The sequence below is a fragment of the Argopecten irradians genome, chromosome 5 (genome assembly GCF_041381155.1).
Source record: "Argopecten irradians isolate NY chromosome 5, Ai_NY, whole genome shotgun sequence".
Taxonomy (NCBI): Eukaryota; Metazoa; Mollusca; class Bivalvia; order Pectinida; family Pectinidae; genus Argopecten; species Argopecten irradians.
Window position 1 is genome coordinate 494,392 of NC_091138.1, and position 23,930 is coordinate 518,321.

Sequence of the window (23,930 nt, forward strand, 5' to 3'; positions counted from 1 at the left end):
TGTCCATGAGATAAACATGAAACAATAGTTTAATACTTAGTATACCCCTATAATAATAGACAATATCCCTTATCCTTCATATCCACATAGGGAAAAAGATTTTCTCATACGTTGACCTTTTTGGTCACCTGTGACAAAGTTCTAGTCTTAGTTTTCATAGGAAATTAGTCAAACTTGGTTAGAATTGTTAGCATGAGATAGAATTTTAATGTCATATCAATATTCGTCCTGACCGTCCCCAGGAACCGGAGAGATGGGGCCAAAAATCTTCATCTGAATTCACAGATTTGATGGAACCAAATAATCTTCATAGATTAAAAAGTCAACTTTATAAAATCACTGACTGAATTCAAGGGCCTGATGGGCCAATATATGTAGTGTTTATATGTCTTTGTTTCATTCTGTATCCGAACTCAGATGACCATTACGGCTCATGGGGCTCTTGTTTTCTTATACTGCAATGTTTTGATGCAATTTTACAATTATTTTATCTCGCCATTTTGAAATAAGCTTGAAGAAAACCATGACTGCATGTCAATTCTCCATCCTTGAAAATTGTGTGCTTTATAGTAAATTTAGCCTAGTTCACTCTTTTAAATCAGAGTTCACTCCCTTTATTTGTCACAATGTTAACTGGATTTCACTCCATTTTTCAAATGATTGGAACATTATTAGTGGACAATTAATCCTTGATTAATATGTAAATCGCAAAATCTATTACAACAAAAGAAAGTTGAAGGAAATATTTAGTGTAAGATTTTTAACAGAAATTTCCTGAAATCCTACCATACATATTTATGTAGACTTTTTTCTGTATATCCACCAGGCCATAGCGTCACAAACATGGTGTTACCATGGTGTATTTTCTGTGTTTTCAACGTGTGCAAGTGATCTCTCCATTACATGTAAATAAGTCCAATATCCATTGAATTAGTTCCAAAAGCCAGACACAATCAGCATTAGGTAATATGTGAGCCCCCAGGTTGGCCAGACCATCTAACCTATCTGTCTCAATGATGCCCTACAGTCAGGTAGTAATGGCTCAATCAATACATGCTTAGTTTCTCTCGTTTTTAGCCATTCAACGGAATGTCGAGTCTGAAAGTCATGGTCAACCTATCTTTTAATAATGGTATATTGTAAACAAGAAAATCTTCTTATAACTAGTCTGTTAAAGGTCAAGGTCAGTATGCATATAATAGGCTTACAATTACAAGCACACAAACAATTACACATTCTCAGTGTATTCAGCTGTATAAAGGAAATATTTGTATATACACAATGTACAGAGAAAGTTATGTATTGGATTTTGATCCATCCATAGTTCTGAATTCTGGGTAAATTTGTAGTAGCAAGTGGCTACTTCACAATCACTGGAAATCATTAGACCAATGAGGGTGAAATGTCCAACATTATCACAATAATATAACTACATCAGTAATGGAGTGGAGTTTGTATTTCTACATCAGTAATGGAGTGAGGTTTATATTTCTACATCAGTAATGGAGCGAGATTTATATTTCTACATCAGTAATGGAGTGAGATTTATATTTCTACATCAGTAATGGAGCGAGATTTATATTTCTACATCATTAATGGAGCGAGATTTATATTTCTACATCAGTAATGGAGTGAGATTTATATTTCTACATCAGTAATGGAGTGAGGTTTATATTTCTACATCAGTAATGGAGTGAGGTTTATATTTCTACATCAGTAATGGAGCGAGATTTATATTTTTACATCAGTAATGGAGCGATATTTATATTTCTACATCAGAAATGAAGCGAGGTTTATATTTCTACATCAGTAATGGAGCGAGATTTATATTTCTACATCAGTAATGGAGCGAGATTTATATTTCTACATCAGTAATGGAGTGAGATTTATATTTCTACATCAGTAATGGAGTGAGATTTATATTTCTACATCAGTAATGGAGTGAGGTTTATATTTCTAGATTACCCTGACCAGTGCTGAACAAAAAACAGGGATTTTGGCATTATCAGAAATTATTGAAATTTGTGTTATTGTAACTGAAGATAGGCGTATGGCTAATATTCCAACAAAACTAAAATTCACGTGTTTGTTGGTTTATGGCAGCGAGTCAAAGACTGCTGTCAAAATGGCGGAAATTGTGTAAGAATGGACCAGTCCTTGAACACCCCAATAAAGAAATAAAACTTTGTATTTCTGAAACATTTTCTACCTATTCTGATCTATTTAGACCTCTATTTCTCAAAACACCAACAAAAGATATTCAAAATTGAGAAAATTACATTTTTTGGTTATTCTTGCCAAAAACATGTTGCAAATGCTAGCTGTTTTTCATTAAGAAGAGAAGTTTTGCTGTAATTTTAACATAATCAAATAATTTTAGAATATATCTAACTTTCCGTGCGATGATATTTATTTTGGCGATTGTCAATTTTGTGATTATTCAAATTACGGAACTGGTAAGCGAACTACTCTTATTGGCAGAAGAAAAGTGTCAACACACACCACAATTGTCATGCACCATGAACAAAAGAATCGACTGATTTAAGAAATGAGAAGCGAAAAATAAAATAAGTGTTGGAGCACTGTCCTGTAAGCTAGTGTTGAGTGTTGGTAAGGATTTGTTGTTCAGTCTGGTTGTTGTATTGAGCTCTGTACAGAATCAATGTCAGAAGGCATATCAATTAGAATGTCACAGCTTGTAACAACTTACTGCCCTTAGTTTTCTGTCTAGGGTCAGTTTTACTGAATAGAACATTGTCATTACTCAGAACAAGGGGGAGTTGTTAGAGGATACCACTCTGATTAGGAGGGGTGGTTTATGATACCATTATAACAATGAGGGATGATGGAGTGTTCCATTATAACAAGGAGGGATGATGGAGTGTTCCATTATAACAATGAGGGATGATGGAGTGTTCCATTATAACAATGAGGGATGATGGAGTGTTCCATTATAACAATGAGGGATGATGGAGTGTTCCATTATAACAAGGAGGGATGATGGAGTGTTCCATTATAACAAGGAGGGATGATGGAGTGTTCCATTATAACAAGGAGGGATGATGGAGTGTTCCATTATAACAAGGAAGGGGCACAAAACAAGGAGGTAGTATAGGATACATTAAAAAGGTATTGTTAGGTTGATGGTACCCGGTATAAGGTGTTTCCTTCAGTTACATCATATTAAAACCAGTAAAGCATTGTTAGGTTGTACCAGATATAAGGTGTTTCCTTCAGTTACAATATACTAAAACCAGTAAAGCATTGTTAGGTTGATGGTACTAGGTATAAGGTGTTTCCTTCTGTTACATGAAACTTAAACTAAAACCAGAAAAGCATTGTTAGGTTGGTGGTATCAGGTAAATGGTATTTCCTTCAGTTACATTATACTACAACCAGATCTAGACCGATAACATAATAGGTCTAATTAGGGTAGATAGAGGATGAACGCTTCATTGGATTTGTTAGGCTGTTACCCTTTACCATAAAGTGGTAAGTATCGTAAGATTTAAATTATTCAGGAATCCAATCTGTTTTGGTGCATTGCAGCACTTTTTGTGCTGAGTGTCTGTCCTTATTTGATATTCTAAGCTCACTGTGCCAAATCTCACCTCTGATCAGCCATATATACTCATGTCAATAATCAACTGTCTTTTTCATCTTTTTTTTTTTTAATTAAGCTAAGTAGCTAATGAATTTTGGCTAATGAATCGGTCAAAACTGTCCTTATTTGTGACCCTTGACGGGAAGCAATTAAAAAAAGAATAGTTACATATGACAGGCAGTGTCTTTATCCATGTTAATATTATCTAAACTCTGAGTTTATGTACTTGTAAATATGATGACAAGTTTTGTGTGGATGGGGCAATAAATCGTACTCATGAGATAACCTTTATCAGTAATTAAAGTGATTCAAGAATGTCATCTTCATTGAAGGGATGTGTAACACATTGGGCAGGACCAGTAATTAAACAACTTATTTTTAATAATGGTAAGGCTCAATGACATAAAGTCTAAGTCACTCAGAGAGAAGAATTATCAAGGGTTTTTTCCGATACATGACCTAGAACATTATTCAAGGACACAGTATTCCATTAGGCTACAACCTTTTGGTCTGTAGCATGCTGTGATAAAGAATTAGCAAGATTGCTTAAATTAATGACCTTGTCTGTCATTCAGAGTTCCTGATTCACCATCCAAATTACAACCTAGGGTATACAGATCCACTAAAACAAGAAACTGTATAGCATTACAAACTCTGGAGCAATATGTCTGAATCTAATATATATAATCTATAGCTTGTACGTTTGGACCACCCCTAGCACTCTTCATTGTTACAGCAATGATTGTAAGACCACCCCTGTACAGAGGAAAAACTTAACATTAAATTTTAATTTGGCTTCTCTGTAGTTTTTGGGTGTGGATTGTTGGATAGGAGTGTAGCCAACATCACTGTTCATTGCTATTCAAACTGAATGCAGACTCTGACTTAATGTACAGCTGTTTTAACTCTTTCAGTTTTGTACAATACTTTGGCATCACAGTACATGGTAAGGCTGTCACAGATCTTCAGTGGCACCAAGCTGGTGCTTTCGTATCAAATGTTACATCACGATCAGATTGGGGCAGTATATATATCTGGTAAATTATTTATCACAAGGCCATGTAAAGGTAAAACATACTGACTCAAGGTCAGACAATGCATATAGGCCATGTAAAGGTAAAACATACTGACCTCAAGGTCAGACTATCCATATAGGCCATGTAAAGGTAAAACATAGTGACCTCAAGGTCAGACAATCCATATAGGCCATGTAAAGGTAAAACATAGTGACCTCAAGGTCAGACAATCCATATAGGCCATGTAAAGGTAAAACATACTGACCTCAAGTTCTGACAATCCATATAGGCCATGTAAAGGTAAAACATACTGACCTCAAGGTCAGGCAATCCATATAAGTCATATAAAGGTAAAACATAGTGACCTCAAGGTCAGACAATCCATATAGGCCATGTAAAGCTAAAACATAGTGACCTCAAGGTCAGACAATCCATATAGGCCATGTAAAGGTGAAACATACTGACCTCAAGGTCAGACAATCCATATAGGCCATGTAAAGGTAAAACATACTGACCTCAAGGTCAGACAATCCATATAGGTCATGTAAAGGTAAAACATAGTGACCTCAAGGTCAGGCAATCCATATAGGTCATGTAAAGCTAAAACATACTGACCTCAAGGTCAGACAATCCATATAGGCCATGTAAAGGTAAAACATAGTGACCTCAAGGTCAGACAATCCATATAGGCCATGTAAAGGTAAAACATACAGACCTCAAGGTCAGACAATCTATATAGGCCATGTAAAGGTAAAACATACTGACCTCAAGGTCAGGCAATCCATATAGGCCATGTAAAGGTAAAACATACTGACCTCAAGGTCAGGCAATCCATATAGGTCATGTAAAGGTAAAACATACTGACCTCAAGGTCTGACAATCCATATAGGCCATGTAAAGGTAAAACACACTGACCTCAAGGTCTGACAATCCATATAGGCCATGTAAAGGTAAAACATAGTGACCTCAAGGTCAGACAATCCATATAGGTCATTTAAAGTTAAAACATACTGACCTCAAGGTCTGACAATCCATATAGGCCATGTAAAGGTAAAACATAGTGACCTCAAGGTCAGACAATCCATATAGGTCATGTAAAGCTAAAACATAGTGACCTCAAGGTCAGACAATCCATATAGGTCATGTAAAGGTAAAACATAGTGACCTCAAGGTCAGACAATCCATATAGGTCATGTAAAGGTAAAACATAGTGACCTCAAGGTCAGCCAATTCATATAGGCCATGTAAAGGTAAAACATACTGACCTCAAGGTCAGACAATCCATATAGGCCATGTAAAGGTAAAACATACTGACCTCAAGGTCAGACAATCCATATAGGTCATGTAAAGGTAAAACATAGTGACCTCAAGGTCAGACAATCCATATAGGCAATGTAAAGGTAAAACATACAGACCTCAAGGTCAGGCAATCCATATAGGTCATGTAAAGGTAAAACATACTGACCTCAAGTTCAGACAGTCCATATAGGTCATAAAATTCAAACATGCATAAATTCAAATATGCATAACTGTTCTCTCAAATCTCAATCATACATGTAAAAGGTCATCTATATATATATGTCACTAAAAGTCAATTATACATGTAGATCACTAAAGGTCAATTATACATGTAGATCACTAAAGGTCAATTATACATGTAGATCACTAAAGGTCAATTATACATGTAGATCACTAAAGGTCAATTATACATGTAGATCACTAAAGGTCAATTATATAGGTAGATCACTAAAGGTCAATTATACAGGTAGATCACTAAAGGTCAATTATATAGGTAGATCACTAAAGGTCAATTATATAGGTAGATCACTAAAAGTCAATTATATAGGTAGATCACTAAAGGTCAATTATACATGTAGATCACTAAAGGTCAATTATATAGGTAGATCACTAAAGGTCAATTATACATGTAGATCACTAAAGGTCAATTATACATGTAGATCACTAAAGGTCAATTATATATGTAGATCACTAAAGGTCAATTATATAGGTAGATCACTAAAGGTCAATTATATAGGTAGATCACTAAAGGTCAATTATACATGTAGATCACTAAAGGTCAATTATACATGTAGATCACTAAAGGTCAATTATATAGGTAGATCACTAAAGGTCAATTATACAAGTAGATCACTAAAGGTCAATTATATAGGTAGATCACTAAAGGTCAATTATATAGGTATATCACTAAAAGTCAATTATATAGGTAGATCACTAAAGGTCAATTATATAGGTAGATCACTAAAGGTCAATTATACATGTAGATCACTAAAGGTCATTTATACATGTAGATCACTAAAGGTCAATTATACATGTAGATCACTAAAGGTCAATTATATAGGTAGATCACTAAAGGTCAATTATACATGTAGATCACTAAAGGTCAATTATATAGTAGATCACTAAAGGTCATTATCACCATGTTATACATGTAGATCACTAAAGGTCAATTATACATGTAGATCACTAAAGGTCAATTATACATGTAGATCACTAAAGGTCAATTATACATGTAGATCACTAAAGGTCAATTATCACAGGTCATTAGTATCACTAAAGGTCAATTATATAGGTAGATCACTAAAGTCAATTATACATGTAGATCACTAAAGGTCAATTATACATGTAGATCACTAAAGGTCAATTATATAGGTAGATCACTAAAGGTCAATTATATAGGTAGATCACTAAAGGTCAATTATACATGTAGATCACTAAAAGTCAATTATACATGTAGATCACTAAAGGTCAATTATACATGTAGATCACTAAAGGTCAATTATACATGTAGATCACTAAAGGTCAATTATACATGTAGATCACTAAAGGTCAATTATATAGGTAGATCACTAAAGGTCAATTATACATGTAGATCACTAAAGGTCAATTATACATGTAGATCACTAAAGGTCAATATAAGTAGATCACTAAAGTCAATTATATAGTAGATCACTAAAGGTCAATTAGTAGATCACTTAAGGTCAATTATATAGGTAGATCACTAAAGGTCAATTATACATGTAGATCACTAAAGGTCAATTTATACATGTAGATTACTAAAGGTCAATTATACATGTAGATCACTAAAGGTCAATTATACATGTAGATCACTAAAGGTCAATTATACATGTAGATCACTAAAGGTCAATTATATAGGTAGATCACTAAAAGTCAATTATACATGTAGATCACTAAAGGTCAATTATATAGGTAGATCACTAAAGGTCAATTATACATGTAGATCACTAAAGGTCAATTATATGGTAGATCACTAAAGGTCAATTATATAGGTAGATCACTAAAGGTCACTAATAGGTAGATCACTAAAGGTCAATTATATAGGTAGATCACTAAAGGTCAATATATATATGTAGATCACTAAAGGTCAATTATACATGTAGATCACTAAAGGTCAATTATATAGGTAGATCACTAAAGGTCAATTATACATGTAGATCACTAAAGGTCAATTATACATGTAGATCACTAAAGGTCAATTATACATGTAGATCACTAAAGGTCAATTATACATGTAGATCACTAAAGGTCAATTATACATGTAGATCACTAAAGGTCAATTATACATGTAGATCACTAAAGGTCAATTATACATATAGGTAGATCACTAAAGGTCAATTATACATGTAGATCACTAAAGGTCAATTATACATGCAATCACTAAAGGTCAATTATACATGTAACTCACTAAAGGCCATTTGTACATGTAGATTACTAAAGGCCATTTATACATGTAGATCACTTAAGGTCAAATATTCATGTAGGTCACTAAAGGTCAATTATATAGGTAGATCACTAAAGGTCAATTATACATGTAGATCACTAAAGGTCAATTATACATGTACATCACTAAAGTCATTATACATGTAACTCACTAAAGGTCATTATACATGTAGATTCACTAAAGGTCCATTTATACATGTAGATCACTTAAGGTCAATATATTCATGTAGTCACTAAGATTCAGTAGTCACAGGAATATAGTAATAAGGTCACTCACTAAGGTCAATTATACATGTAGATCACTAAAGGTCAATTATACATGTAGATCACTAAAGGTCAATTATATATGTAACTCACTAAAGGTCAATTATATAGGTAGATCACTAAAGGTCAATTATACATGTAGATCACTAAAGGTCAATTATACATGTAGATCACTAAAGGTCAATTATATAGGTAGATCACTAAAGGTCAATTATACAGTAGATCACTAAAGTCAATTATAAAGGTCTAAAGGTTATATAGGTAGATCACTAAAGGTCAATTATATAGGTAGATCACTAAAAGTAATTATATAGGTAGGTAGATCACTAAAGGTCAATTATATAGGTAGATCACTAAAGGTCAATTATACATGTAGATCACTAAAGGTCATTATATGGATCATAAAGGTCACTAAAGTCAATTATACATGTAGATCACTAAAGGTCAATTATCATAGGTAGATCACTAAAGGTCAATTATACATGTAGATCACTAAAGGTCAATTATACATGTAGATCACTAAAGGTCAATTATAAGGTAGATCACTAAAGGTCATTTATACATGTAGATCACTAAAGGTCAATTATACATGTAGATCACTAAAGGTCAATTATACATGTAGATCACTAAAGGTCAATTATACATGTAGATCACTAAAGGTCAATTATACATGTAGATCACTAAAGGTCAATTATACATGTAGATCACTAAAGGTCAATTATACATGTAGATCACTAAAGGTCAATTATATAGGTAGATCACTAAAGGTCAATTATACATGTAGATCACTAAAGGTCAATTATACATGTAGATCACTAAAGGTCAATTATACATGTAGATCACTAAAGGTCAATTATACATGTAGATCACTAAAGGTCAATTATATAGGTAGATCACTAAAGGTCAATTATACATGTAGATCACTAAAGGTCAATTTATATAGGTAGATCACTAAAGGTCAATTATTAGTAGATCACTAAAGGTAGTATCATTAGATCACTAAAGGTCAATTATATAGGTAGATCACTAAAGGTCAATTATATAGGTAGATCACTAAAGGTCAATTATATAGGTAGATCACTAAAGGTCAATTATACATGTAGATCACTAAAGGTCAATTATACATGTAGATCACTAAAGGTCAATTATACATGTAGATCACTAAAGGTCAATTATACATGTAGATCACTAAAGGTCAATTATACATGTAGATCACTAAAGGTCAATTATACATGTAGATCACTAAAGGTCAATTATACATGTAGATCACTAAAGGTCAATTATACAGGTAGATCACTAAAGGTCAATTATACATGTAGATCACTAAAGGTCAATTATACATGTAGATCACTAAAGGTCAATTATACATGTAGATCACTAAAGGTCAATTAATACAGGTAGATCACTAAAGGTCAATTATACATGTAGATCACTAAAGGTCAATAATACATATAGATCACTAAAGGTCAATTATATAGGTAGATCACTAAAGGTCAATTATACATGTAGATCACTAAAGGTCAATTATACATGTAGATCACTAAAGGTCAATTATACATGTAGATCACTAAAGGTCAATTATACATGTAGATCACTAAAGGTCAATTATACATGTAGATCACTAAAGGTCAATTATACATGTAGATCACTAAAGGTCAATTATAAGGTCAATTATACATGTAGATCACTAAAGGTCAATTATACATGTAGATCACTAAAGGTCAATTATACAGGTAGATCACTAAAGGTCAATTATACATGTAGATCACTAAAGGTCAATAATACATGTAGATCACTAAAGGTCAATTATATAGGTAGATCACTAAAGGTCAATTATATAGGTAGATCACTAAAGGTCAATTATATAGGTAGATCACTAAAGGTCAATTATACATGTAGATCACTAAAGGTCAATTATATAGGTAGATCACTAAAGGTCAATTATACATGTAGATCACTAAAGGTCAATTATACATGTAGATCACTAAAGGTCAATTATATATGTAAGTCATCACTAAAGGTCAATTATATATAGGTAGATCACTAAAGGTCAATTATACACGTAGATCACTAAAGGTCAATTATATATGTAGATCACTAAAGGTCAATTATATAGGTAGATCACTAAAGGTCAATTATACATGTAGATCACTAAAGGTCAATTATATAGGTAGATCACTAAAGGTCAATTATATAGGTAGATCACTAAAGGTCAATTATATAGGTAGATCACTAAAGGTCAATTATATATAATAGATCACTAAAGGTCAATTATATAGGTAGATCACTAAAGGTCAATTATACAGGTAGATCACTAAAAGTCAATTATACATGTAGATCACTAAAGGTCAATTATACATGTAGATCACTAAAGGTCAATTATACATGTAGATCACTAAAGGTCAATTATACATGTAGATCACTAAAGGTCAATTATATAGGTAGATCACTAAAGGTCAATTATATAGGTAGATCACTAAAGGTCAATTATACATGTAGATCACTAAAGGTCAATTATATAGGTAGATCACTAAAGGTCAATTATACATGTAGATCACTAAAGGTCAATTATACATGTAGATCACTAAAGGTCAATTATACATGTAGATCACTAAAGGTCAATTATACATGTAGATCACTAAAGGTCAATTATACATGTAGATCACTAAAGGTCAATTATACATGTAGATCACTAAAGGTCAATTATACATGTAGATCACTAAAGGTCAATTATATAGGTAGATCACTAAAGGTCAATTATATAGGTAGATCACTAAAGGTCAATTATATAGGTAGATCACTAAAGGTCAATTATATAGGTAGATCACTAAAGGTCAATTATATAGGTAGATCACTAAAGGTCAATTATACATGTAGATCACTAAAGGTCAATTATACATGTAGATCACTAAAGGTCAATTATATAGGTAGATCACTAAAGGTCAATTATACATGTAGATCACTAAAGGTCAATTATACATGTAGATCACTAAAGGTCAATTATATAGGTAGATCACTAAAGGTCAATTATACATGTAGATCACTAAAGGTCAATTATACATGTAGATCACTAAAGGTCAATTATACATGTAGATCACTAAAGGTCAATTATACATGTAGATCACTAAAGGTCAATTATACATGTAGATCACTAAAGGTCAATTATACATGTAGATCACTAAAGGTCAATTATACATGTAGATCACTAAAGGTCAATTATACATGTAGATCACTAAAGGTCAATTATACATGTAGATCACTAAAGGTCAATTATATAGGTAGATCACTAAAGGTCAATTATATAGGTATATCACTAAAGGTCAATTATATAGGTAGATCACTAAAGGTCAATTATACAGGTAGATCACTAAAGTCAATATACATGTAGATCACTAAAGGTCAATTATACATGTAGATCACTAAAGGTCAATTATACATGTAGATCACTAAAGGTCAATTATACAGGTAGATCACTAAAGGTCAATTATATAGGTAGATCACTAAAAGTCAATTATACATGTAGATCACTAAAGGTCATTTATACATGTAGATCACTAAAGGTCAATTATACATGTAGATCACTAAAGGTCAATTATACATGTAGATCACTAAAGGTCAATTATTACATGTAGATCACTAAGGTCTAAAAGATCACTAAGGTCAATTATATAGGTAGATCACTAAAGGTCAATTATATAGGTAGATCACTAAAGGTCAATTATATAGGTAGATCACTAAAGGTCAATTATATAGGTAGATCACTAAAGGTCAATTATATGGTAGATCACTAAAGGTCAATTATATAGGTAGATCACTAAAGGTCAATTATATAGGTAGATCACTAAAGGTCAATTATATAGGTAGATCACTAAAGGTCAATTATACATGTAGATCACTAAAGGTCAATTATATATGTAGATCACTAAAGGTCAATTATATAGGTAGATCACTAAAGGTCAATTATACATGTAGATCACTAAAGGTCAATTATACATGTAGATCACTAAAGTTCAATTATATAGGTAGATCACTAAAGGTCAATTATACATGTAGATCACTAAAGGTCAATTATACATGTAGATCACTAAAGGTCAATTATACATGTAGATCACTAAAGGTCAATTATATAGGTAGATCACTAAAGGTCAATTATACATGTAGATCACTAAAGGTCAATTATACATGTACATCACTAAAGGTCAATTATACATGTAACTCACTAAAGGCCATTTGTACATGTAGATTACTAAAGGCCATTTATACATGTAGATCACTTAAGGTCAAATATTCATGTAGGTCACTAAAAGGTCAATTATATATATAGGTCACTAAAGGCCATTTATACATGTGGGTCACTAAAGGTCAATTACAGATTAAGGTCACTAAAGGTCAATTAAGCATGTAGGTCAATAAAGGTCAATTATGCATTTAGGTCAATAAAAGTCCATTATAAATGTAGATCATGAAAGGTCAAGTATAAACTATCTAACCTTTATGAAGGTCACTAAATTATCTTATCTACATGAAGGTCACTAAACTGTCTCATTTATATAAAGGTCACTAAACTGTCTAATCTAAATGAAGGTCACTGAACTATCTAATCTACATGAAGGTCACTAAACTGTCTATATCTACATGAAGGTCATTAAATTATCTAATCTACATGAAGGTCACTAAACTGTCTAATCTACATGAAGGTCACTAAACTATCTAATCTACATGAAGGTCACTAAACTGTCTATATCTACATGAAGGTCACTAAACTATCTATATCTACATGAAGGTCACTAAACTATCTATATCTACATGAAGGTCACTAAACTGTCTATATCTACATGAAGGTCACTAAACTATTTATATCTACATGAAGGTCACTAAACTGTCTATATCTACATGAAGGTCACTAAAACTATTTATATCTACATGAAGGTCACTAAACTGTCTATATCTACATGAAGGTCACTAAACTATCTATATCTACATGAAGGTCACTAAACTATCTATATCTACATGAAGGTCACTAAACTGTCTATATCTACATGAAGGTCACTAAACTATCTATATCTACATGAAGGTCACTAAACTATCTATATCTACATGAAGGTCACTAAACTGTCTATATCTACATGAAGGTCACTAAACTATCTAATCTACATGAAGGTCACTAAACTGTCTATATCTACATGAAGGTCACTAAACTGTCTATATCTACATGAAGGTCACTAAACTATTTATATCTACATGAAGGTCACTAAACTATCTATATCTACATGAAGGTCACTAAACTATCTATATCTACATGAAGGTCACTAAACTATCTATATCTACATGAAGGTCACTAAACTATCTAATCTACATGAAGGTCACTAAACTATCTATATCTACATGAAGGTCACTAAACTATCTATATCTACATGAAGGTCACTAAACTATCTAATCTACATGAAGGTCACTAAACTATCTAATCTACATGAAGGTCACTAAACTGTCTATATCTACATGAAGGTCACTAAACTATCTATATCTACATGAAGGTCACTAAACTATCTAATCTACATGAAGGTCACTAAACTATCTATATCTACATGAAGGTCACTAAACTATCTATATCTACATGAAGGTCACTAAACTATCTATATCTACATGAAGGTCACTAAACTATCTAATCTACATGAAGGTCACTAAACTATCTAATCTACATGAAGGTCACTAAACTATCTATATCTACATGAAGGTCACTAAACTATCTATATCTACATGAAGGTCACTAAACTGTCTATATCTACATGAAGGTCACTAAACTATCTATATCTACATGAAGGTCACTAAACTGTCTATATCTACATGAAGGTCACTAAACTATCTATATCTACATGAAGGTCACTAAACTGTCTATATCTACATGAAGGTCACTAAACTATCTATATCTACATGAAGGTCACTAAACTATCTATATCTACATGAAGGTCACTAAACTATCTATATCTACATGAAGGTCACTAAACTATCTATATCTACATGAAGGTCACTAAACTGTCTATATCTACATGAAGGTCACTTAACTATCTATATCTACATGAAGGTCACTAAACTATTTATATCTACATGAAGGTCACTAAACTGTCTATATCTACATGAAGGTCACTAAACTATCTATATCTACATGAAGGTCACTAAACTGTCTATATCTACATGAAGGTCACTAAACTGTCTATATCTACATGAAGGTCACTAAACTATCTAATCTACATGAAGGTCACTAAACTGTCTATATCTACATGAAGGTCACTAAACTATCTAATCTACATGAAGGTCACTAAACTGTCTATATCTACATGAAGGTCACTAAACTATCTATATCTACATGAAGGTCACTAAACTATCTATATCTACATGAAGGTCACTAAACTATCTAATCTACATGAAGGTCACTAAACTATTTATATCTACATGAAGGTCACTAAACTATCTAACCTATATGAAGGTCACTAAACTATCTATATCTACATAAAGGTCACTAAACTATCTATATCTACATGAAGGTCACTAAACTGTCTATATCTACATGAAGGTCACTAAACTATCTATATCTACATGAAGGTCACTAAACTATTTATATCTACATGAAGGTCACTAAACTGTCTATATCTACATGAAGGTCACTAAACTATCTATATCTACATGAAGGTCACTAAACTGTCTATATCTACATGAAGGTCACTAAACTATCTAATCTACATGAAGGTCACTAAACTATTTTATATCTACATGAAGGTCACTAAACTATCTAATCTACATGAAGGTCACTAAACTATCTATATCTACATGAAGGTCACTAAACTGTCTAATCTACATGAAGGTCACTAAACTGTCTATATCTACATGAAGGTCACTAAACTGTCTAATCTACATGAAGGTCACTAAACTATCTAATCTACATGAAGGTCACTAAACTATTTATATCTACATGAAGGTCACTAAACTATTTATATCTACATGAAGGTCACTAAACTGTCTTATCTACATGAAGGTCACTAAACTATCTATATCTACATGAAGGTCACTAAACTGTCTAATCTACATGAAGGTCACTAAACTGTCTATATCTACATGAAGGTCACTAAACTGTCTAATCTACATGAAGGTCACTAAACTATCTATATCTACATGAAGGTCATTAAACTATCTAATCTACATGAAGGTTACTAAACTATCTATATCTACATGAAGGTCACTAAACTGTGTTATCTACATGAAGGTCACTAAACTATCTATATCTACATGAAGGTCACTAAACTATCTAATCTACATGAAGGTCACTAAACTGTCTATATCTACATGAAGGTCACTAAACTGTCTAATCTACATGAAGGTCACTAAACTATCTAATCTACATGAAGGTCACTAAACTATTTATATCTACATGAAGGTCACTAAACTATTTATATCTACATGAAGGTCACTAAACTGTGTTATCTACATGAAGGTCACTAAACTATCTAATCTACATGAAGGTCACTAAACTGTCTAATCAACATGAAGGTCATTAAATTATCTAATCTACATGAAGGTCACTAAACTGTCTAATCTACATGAAGGTCACTAAACTATCTAATCTACATGAAGGTCACTAAACTGTCTATATCTACATGAAGGTTACTAAACTGTCTATATCTACATGAAGGTCACTAAACTATCTAATCTACATGAAGGTCACTAAACTATTTATATCTACATGAAGGTCACTAAACTGTGTTATCTACATGAAGGTCACTAAACTATCTAATCTACATGAAGGTCACTAAACTATCTAACCTACATGAAGGTCACTAAACTGTCTATATCTACATGAAGGTCACTAAACTATTTATATCTACATGAAGGTCATTAAACTATCTATATCTACATGAAGGTCACTAAACTATTTATATCTACATGAAGGTCACTAAACTATCTATATCTACATGAAGGTCATTAAACTATCTATATCTACATGAAGGTCACTAAACTATTTATATCTACATGAAGGTCACTAAACTATTTATATCTACATGAAGGTCACTAAACTATTTATATCTACATGAAGGTCAATAAACTATCTAAGAATGATCGGAATGTCACATTCGATACAAAAATACTTCACTTTCCTGAACAAAATGAGACAACTATACACATTCAATGACTATACCAGCAAATGTTATGCAGTGTTTTACCTAAAGAGGGTGCATGGCACGGTTAACTGGTGAGGGGGCACCTTATTAAGTTCATTATTTCTAAAATTATCTGAACAGACTATATACCAAGAGCTGGTAGCTAGACTGTAGTCACTTCAAAGGGAACTGCCACAAACTTATATTAACATTTTCACTTTGCTCCGCCTCAATGAAACTAGTAAACTCCGATCACTTCATTTCCCAATGAAGATGCTTGTGATGGTCACGCGCTGACCTCTGACCGGCGTGAGAATACATTTTGACATTGTTTACATTTTAACCTAGTTTTACGCCGCTTCAGTTTTGAATGAACTTTCTGGGATGTGGCCTATCGCTGTACATTTAGAAACACAGACAGAAATGTTTGATAAAGTGATATTAGAAATTGTTAGTAATATGATATTACAGATATTTTACACGTATTTTGAAGAAACGATGACTTAGGCTCAAGCCCCGGAAAATGCTGAACATAGGCTACTGAGCGCAGCGATGTTCATCACTCATCGAAGTAGGCATAATCGAACGCAAATAGTTAGGATAATGTGTACAATATATAGATCTATATGTGAAACGGTGACATACATGTAAGCTTAGAAACGATAGATTCCATAAAAATACGCTCAAATACCAAACAGGCTGATTTCAGTGACATAAGCCTAACGAAACGATTCTGCGAGTGTCAAAACCCACGGCATTCGAGGGTCGTTGGAAACCACCAACATTTCAAATCAATGTTTCTCTACTTACTTTATACAGAATTTTAATCCTAAAACTCCAGTTGACAGAGAAGTTATCACATTTCAAGAATAACACACAAGTCTTCCAGTGATCTGCGACTAAATCCCACATTTTAACACGTTTTATTGAGCCCCTGAAGCATGGTTCTTGGACTGCATCGCATACCATAGACACAGGGGTTGGATTTCACAACAGGTTTAGTTAATAAACATTTAACTGCCAGCTACAAACAATTACCAGACGGAAATACAACATTCAGGTACATTCCATAACAATCGCAATTGATTTTTAAAAGATTTGATTATGTTTAGATACCAACTATTCAGCATTTTCACCACAATCGTGATTTTCTTCAAAACCGGACCCCTGCTAAATCGAGCAACTGGATTACACGTTGACTGCACTGCTAGTACTGCGCAGTATTTTTTTTATTTGAAGCTACATGGTCATGTTTTTATGATACAATTTAAGCCATTAATTCCTGTACATAAAAACAATATTTCAAAATCGCCGTTTTTAATTGTAACAACGCACAAAGAATGAAGTTATTTTCGGAACTACATTTTATGTTGCCTTGGTGATGAAAAGAACTGACTGGCGGCTGTACCGTAGCTGTACATACATGTACGATAACTGGTACAATGTTGCAAATTGTATAATAATCTTATACCGAATACATATAATTTGACTTTTTTCAAAAGCGGGATATTTAGATTGGTTAACGTAAATATAAGGATTGATTATCAATTTTGTTGCTTGCATTGACTGATGAAGAAAGTTAATCTCGTGCAAATGTTACATGAACTGCTTCGCAGTTCACTTCATTTGCACGAGATTAACTTTCTTCATCAGTCAATGCAAGCAACAAAATTGACAATCAATCCTTAATGAAATGAACCAATGTTTGACGGTTTTAATAAGAGTGATGTTGATGTTTCTCAAGCAGTTTTTGAATGTGTACAATATTAACATTGAGCTATCTGAAAGCAGCTACACAAACAGTGATATGGATTATATGGTTGACAACTACTATGACTGTGGCAGTCCAAACTATCTAATATCGATAAATATTTGGCTGTTATTTTATTTTGTAAATTTGATAGGAAATAAAAATCTGAAGAAAGGTAAGCACGTTGTTTATTTGTGATACTAACTGGAAACTGGAGCATTCTTTTTTTTTTAAAGGCAGAGGTACCCTTATTACAGCAGGCGTCCTCTTTAGGTCAAATATGATATACCTAATTCTGATCTGGGTAATATGTCCTTACTAAGATATGCTTGCATTATCTCCCTTATATGAATATGTATTCCTCATTACCAGCTTCCACTGTTTCCATGGTAACAGTGCTACAATTGAAATGTCACCTGGAGACAACTTTACCTTGTAAATCAGTGACATTGATTATTTGGTGAAGATATTTCAAAGTATGTAGTGTATATTAAGTTTAATTGGCTGTAGGGAAGTTGTGTGTCAGTCAGTGTTACCTGGTATATATACCCTGGTGACAATGCTGGGTTACCATGGCAATATCACTCTCATCTCTTATGGTAACCATGGTAACCTATTGGATCATCATTATTAATCTCTACGGGGAATCATTTGTCTAGCTGTCCTGCTTAACTCCTGTTCTTTTTACATTATTTATAGATAAGCAAACAATCTTTTCAATCGTGTCTTGTCCAAAGAGCAAGTGAGCTTATACACCAGCATACATCCAGTGCATTTCACATCTTCTCTATAACGACAAGGATCCAGAGATTTGATATTAAATGTTAGAATGAAGGGCTGCTAGTTATGTGCTTATTAATGACTTTGACTTCCATTCAAAGTCACAGTACTAATTTGAGGAATTCTTTCAAACATTTTTCAATAATTGTAAGGCACAGAGACCTGATATTGAACCTATAGCATGTTGGAGAGAGCTTTATTCAAATAATTAACTGACCTTCAGATTGAAGTCTTCTGAATTCTTCAGAATTGAGTGAATTCTTTTCTATGACTAAAAGGCAGAGATATCTGATATTGTTCTTTGCTGAGATGAAAGGCTGTGGAGTTTGTAATCATAAATGACATGGACCTTCAGTCCAGGCCTCAGGGAGTAATTTGGTTGAACAGTTTAAGTAAATACTTCATAGAATAACATTGACCCTTTGAAGGTTGCATACTTTGAAAATGATTAAATGTGATTTTATTTCTATATTTTCAGCTGACCAATAACATATTCATTTTGATGGAGTCCTACACTTCAGCAGATCTCTGTGCTTTACAAAAGAGAGACTGTGCTTGTGGAATATGTACAAGGAGACTATAGAATCTGTACAAGGAGAATGTGCTTGTGGAATTTGTACAACAAAGGGGCTGTGATTGTGGAATGTGTACAAATAAGGGAATGTGCTTTTAGAACCTGTACAACAAGGAGGCTGGAATTTGTACAACAAGGAGACTGTGTTTGTAAAACCTGTATAACAAGGAGACTGTGTTTGTGGAATTTGTACAACAAAGAAACTGTGCTTTTAGAACCTGTACAACAAGGAGACTGGAATGTGTACAACAAGGAGACTGGAATCTGTACAACAAGGAGACTGGAATCTGTACAACAAGGAGACTGTGCTTGTAGAATTTGTACAACGAGGAGACTGGAATTTGTATGACAAAGGGACTGTGATTGTGGAATTTGTACAACAAGGAGAATGTGCTTGTGAAATTTGTACAACAAAGGGACTGTGCATGTGGAATTTGTACAACAAAGAAACTGTGCTTGTAGAACTTGTACAACAAAGAGACTGAAATCTGTACAACAAGGAGACTGTGCTTGTGGAATTTGTACAACAAGGAGACTGTGCTTGTTGAATATGAAAGATAGCTTACATCTATCCCCATTTGTATGAAAAAAAGAGATTCTGTGTGTACTGAAAGGTTACTTTCATGTATGTGAATGAGTTTACATTAAGTCACAATAGATATATATGTTATTGTGACATTGAGTGATAGGTAGTAGAATAATACTGTATTTAGCCTGGGATATACCCCGATTAATGCTTAGGTCAGAACCATTCACTGTTCTATAATTGATGACTGTGATATGAAAACAAAAGGTATGTTACAGGCTTACTGCAGACGAACATTATAACACCATGATGGATTGGGTAAGGGTTTATTTGTTCTACAATCATTACATAGCAGGACAAAGCAACACAATTAATTATATTACATGAGACACCAGAGGACATTTCACAATATGACAATATAAACTCAGATTTACCAATGTAATAGAAAAAATGGGTAACATGCAGTCACCTGCGTGATGGCTGACATGTGTTTATCACTGAAGCTATACTGTATTGGGGACTGAGTGATGGCTGACATGTGTTTATCACTGAAGCTACACTGTATTGGGGACTGAGTGATGGCTGACATGTATTTATCACTGAAACTACACTGTATTGGGGACTGAGTGATGGCTAACATGTGTTTATCACTGAAGCTACACTGTATTGGGGACTGAGTGATGGCTGACATGTGTTTATCACTGAAGCTACACTGTATTGAAGACTGCGTGATGGCTGACATGTGTTTATCACTGAAGCTACACGGTATCGGGGACTGAGTGATGGCTGACATGTGTTTATCACTGAAGCTACACGGTATTGGGGACTGAGTGATGATAGACATGTGTTTATCACTGAAGCTACACTGTATTGGGGACTGAGTGATGGCTAACATGTGTATATCACTGAAGCTACACTGTATTGGGGACTGGGTGATGGCTGACATGTGTTTATCACTGAAGCTACACTGTATTGGGGACTGAGTGATGGCTGACATGTGTTTATCACTGAAGCTACACTGTATTGGGGACTGAGTGATGGCTGACATGTGTTTATCACTGAAGCTACACTGTATTGGGGACTGAGTGATGGCTGACATGTGTTTATCACTGAAGCTACACTGTATTGGGGACTGAGTGATGGTAGACATGTGTTTAACACTGAAGCTACACTGTATTGGGGACTGAGTGATGGCTGACAAGTGTTTATCACTGAAGCTACACTGTATTGAAGACTGCGTGATGGCTGACATGTGTTTATCACTGAAGCTACACGGTATTGGGGACTGAGTGATGGCTGACATGTGTTTATCACTGAAGCTACACTGTATTGGGGACTGAGTGATGGTAGACGTGTTAATCACTGAAGCTACACTGTATTGGGGACTGAGTGATGGCTGACATGTATTTATCACTGAAACTACACTGTATTGGGGACTGAGTGATGGCTAACATGTGTTTATCACTGAAGCTACACTGTATTGGGGACTGAGTGATGGCTGACATGTGTTTATCACTGAAGCTACACTGTATTGGGGACTGAGTGATGGCTGACATGTATTTATCACTGAAACTACACTGTATTGGGGACTGAGTGATGGCTAACATGTGTTTATCACTGAAGCTACACTGTATTGGGGACTGAGTGATGGCTGACATGTGTTTATCACTGAAGCTACACTGTATTGGGGACTGAGTGATGGTAGACATGTGTTTAACACTGAAGCTACACTGTATTGGGGACTCTGAGTGATGGCTGACATGTGTTTATCACTGAAGCTACACAGTATTGGGGACTGAGTGATGGCTGACATGTGTTTCATCACTGAAGCTATGTGTTATCACTGGGACTGTATTGGGTGATGGCTGACATGTGTTTTATCACTGAAGCTACACTGTATTGGGGACTGAGTGATGGCTGACATGTGTTTATCACTGAAGCTACACTGTATTGAGGAGACTGGTGATGGCTGACATGTGTTTATCACTGAAGCTACACTGTATTGGGGACTGAGTGATGGCTGACATGTGTTTATCACTGAAGCTACACGTATTGGGGACTGAGTGATGATAGACATGTGTTTATCACTGAAGCTACACTGTATTGGGGACTGAGTGATGGCTAACATGTGTATATCACTGAAGCTACACTGTATTGGGGACTGGGTGATGGCTGACATGTGTTTATCACTGAAGCTACACTGTATTGGGGACTGAGTGATGGCTGACATGTGTTTATCACTGAAGCTACACTGTATTGGGGACTGAGTGATGGCTGACATGTGTTTATCACTGAAGCTACACTGTATTGGGGACTGAGTGATGGTAGACATGTGTTTAACACTGAAGCTACACTGTATTGGGGACTGAGTGATGGCTGACATGTGTTTATCACTGAAGCTACACTGTATTGGGGACTGAGTGATGGCTGACATGTGTTTATCACTGAAGCTACACTGTATTGGGGACTGAGTGATGGCTGACATGTGTTTATCACTGAAGCTACACTGTATTGGGGACTGAGTGATGGCTGACATGTGTTTATCACTGAAGCTACACTGTATTGGGGACTGAGTGATGGTAGACATGTGTTTATCACTGAAGCTACACTGTATTGGGGACTGAGTGATGGCTGACATGTGTTTATCACTGAAGCTACACTGTATTGAAGACTGCGTGATGGCTGACATGTGTTTATCACTGAAGCTACACTGTATTGGGGACTGAGTGATGGCTGACATGTGTTTATCACTGAAGCTACAAGGTATTGGGGACTGAGTGATGGCTGACATGTGTTTATCACTGAAGCTACACTGTATTGGGGACTGGGTGATGGCTGACATGTGTTTATCACTGAAGCTACACTGTATTGGGGACTGGTGATGGCTGACATGTGTTTAACACTGAAGCTACACTGTATTGGGGACTGAGTGATGGCTGACATGTGTTTATCACTGAAGCTACACTGTATTGGGGACTGAGTGATGGCTGACATGTGTTTATCACTGAAGCTACACTGTATTGGGGACTGAGTGATGGCTGACATGTGTTTATCACTGAAGCTACACTGTATTGGGGACTGAGTGATGGCTGACATGTGTTTATCACTGAAGCTACACTGTATTGGGGACTGAGTGATGGCTGACATGTGTTTATCACTGAAGCTACACTGTATTGGGGACTGAGTGATGGCTGACATGTGTTTATCACTGAAGCTACACTGTATTGGGGACTGATGAGTGATGGCTGACATGTGTTTATCACTGAAGCTACACTGTATTGGGGACTGAGTGATGGCTGACATGTGTTTATCACTGAAGCTACACTGTATTGGGGACTGAGTGATGGCTGACATGTGTTTATCACTGAAGCTACACTGTATTGGGGACTGAGTGATGGCTGACATGTGTTTATCACTGAAGCTACACTGTATTTGGGACTGAGTGATGGCTGACATGTGTTTATCACTGAAGCTACACTGTATTTGGGACTGAGTGATGGCTGACAT

At 34.5% G+C, this 23,930-nt stretch overlaps 2 protein-coding genes across 6 annotated transcripts in view; one reads left to right on the plus strand and one right to left on the minus strand.

Annotated features, from left to right (window-relative positions):
- LOC138322602 (G protein-activated inward rectifier potassium channel 3-like) overlaps nucleotides 1–22,096 on the plus strand; it is a 121,746-nt gene extending 99,650 nt beyond the window's left edge. For all 5 annotated transcript variants that reach the window (XR_011208441.1, XM_069266573.1, XM_069266571.1 and 2 more), the window contains one exon: nucleotides 19,802–22,096. The gene's annotated coding sequence lies outside the window, so the exon portion shown is untranslated. The remainder of the gene's footprint in view (nucleotides 1–19,801) is intronic.
- A 448-nt stretch (nucleotides 22,097–22,544) lies between these two features.
- On the minus strand, nucleotides 22,545–23,930 carry LOC138324184 (uncharacterized). Its single transcript, XM_069269264.1, has one exon. It carries the CDS (start codon nucleotides 23,928–23,930, stop codon nucleotides 22,545–22,547), a length of 1,386 nt encoding a protein of 461 aa, XP_069125365.1.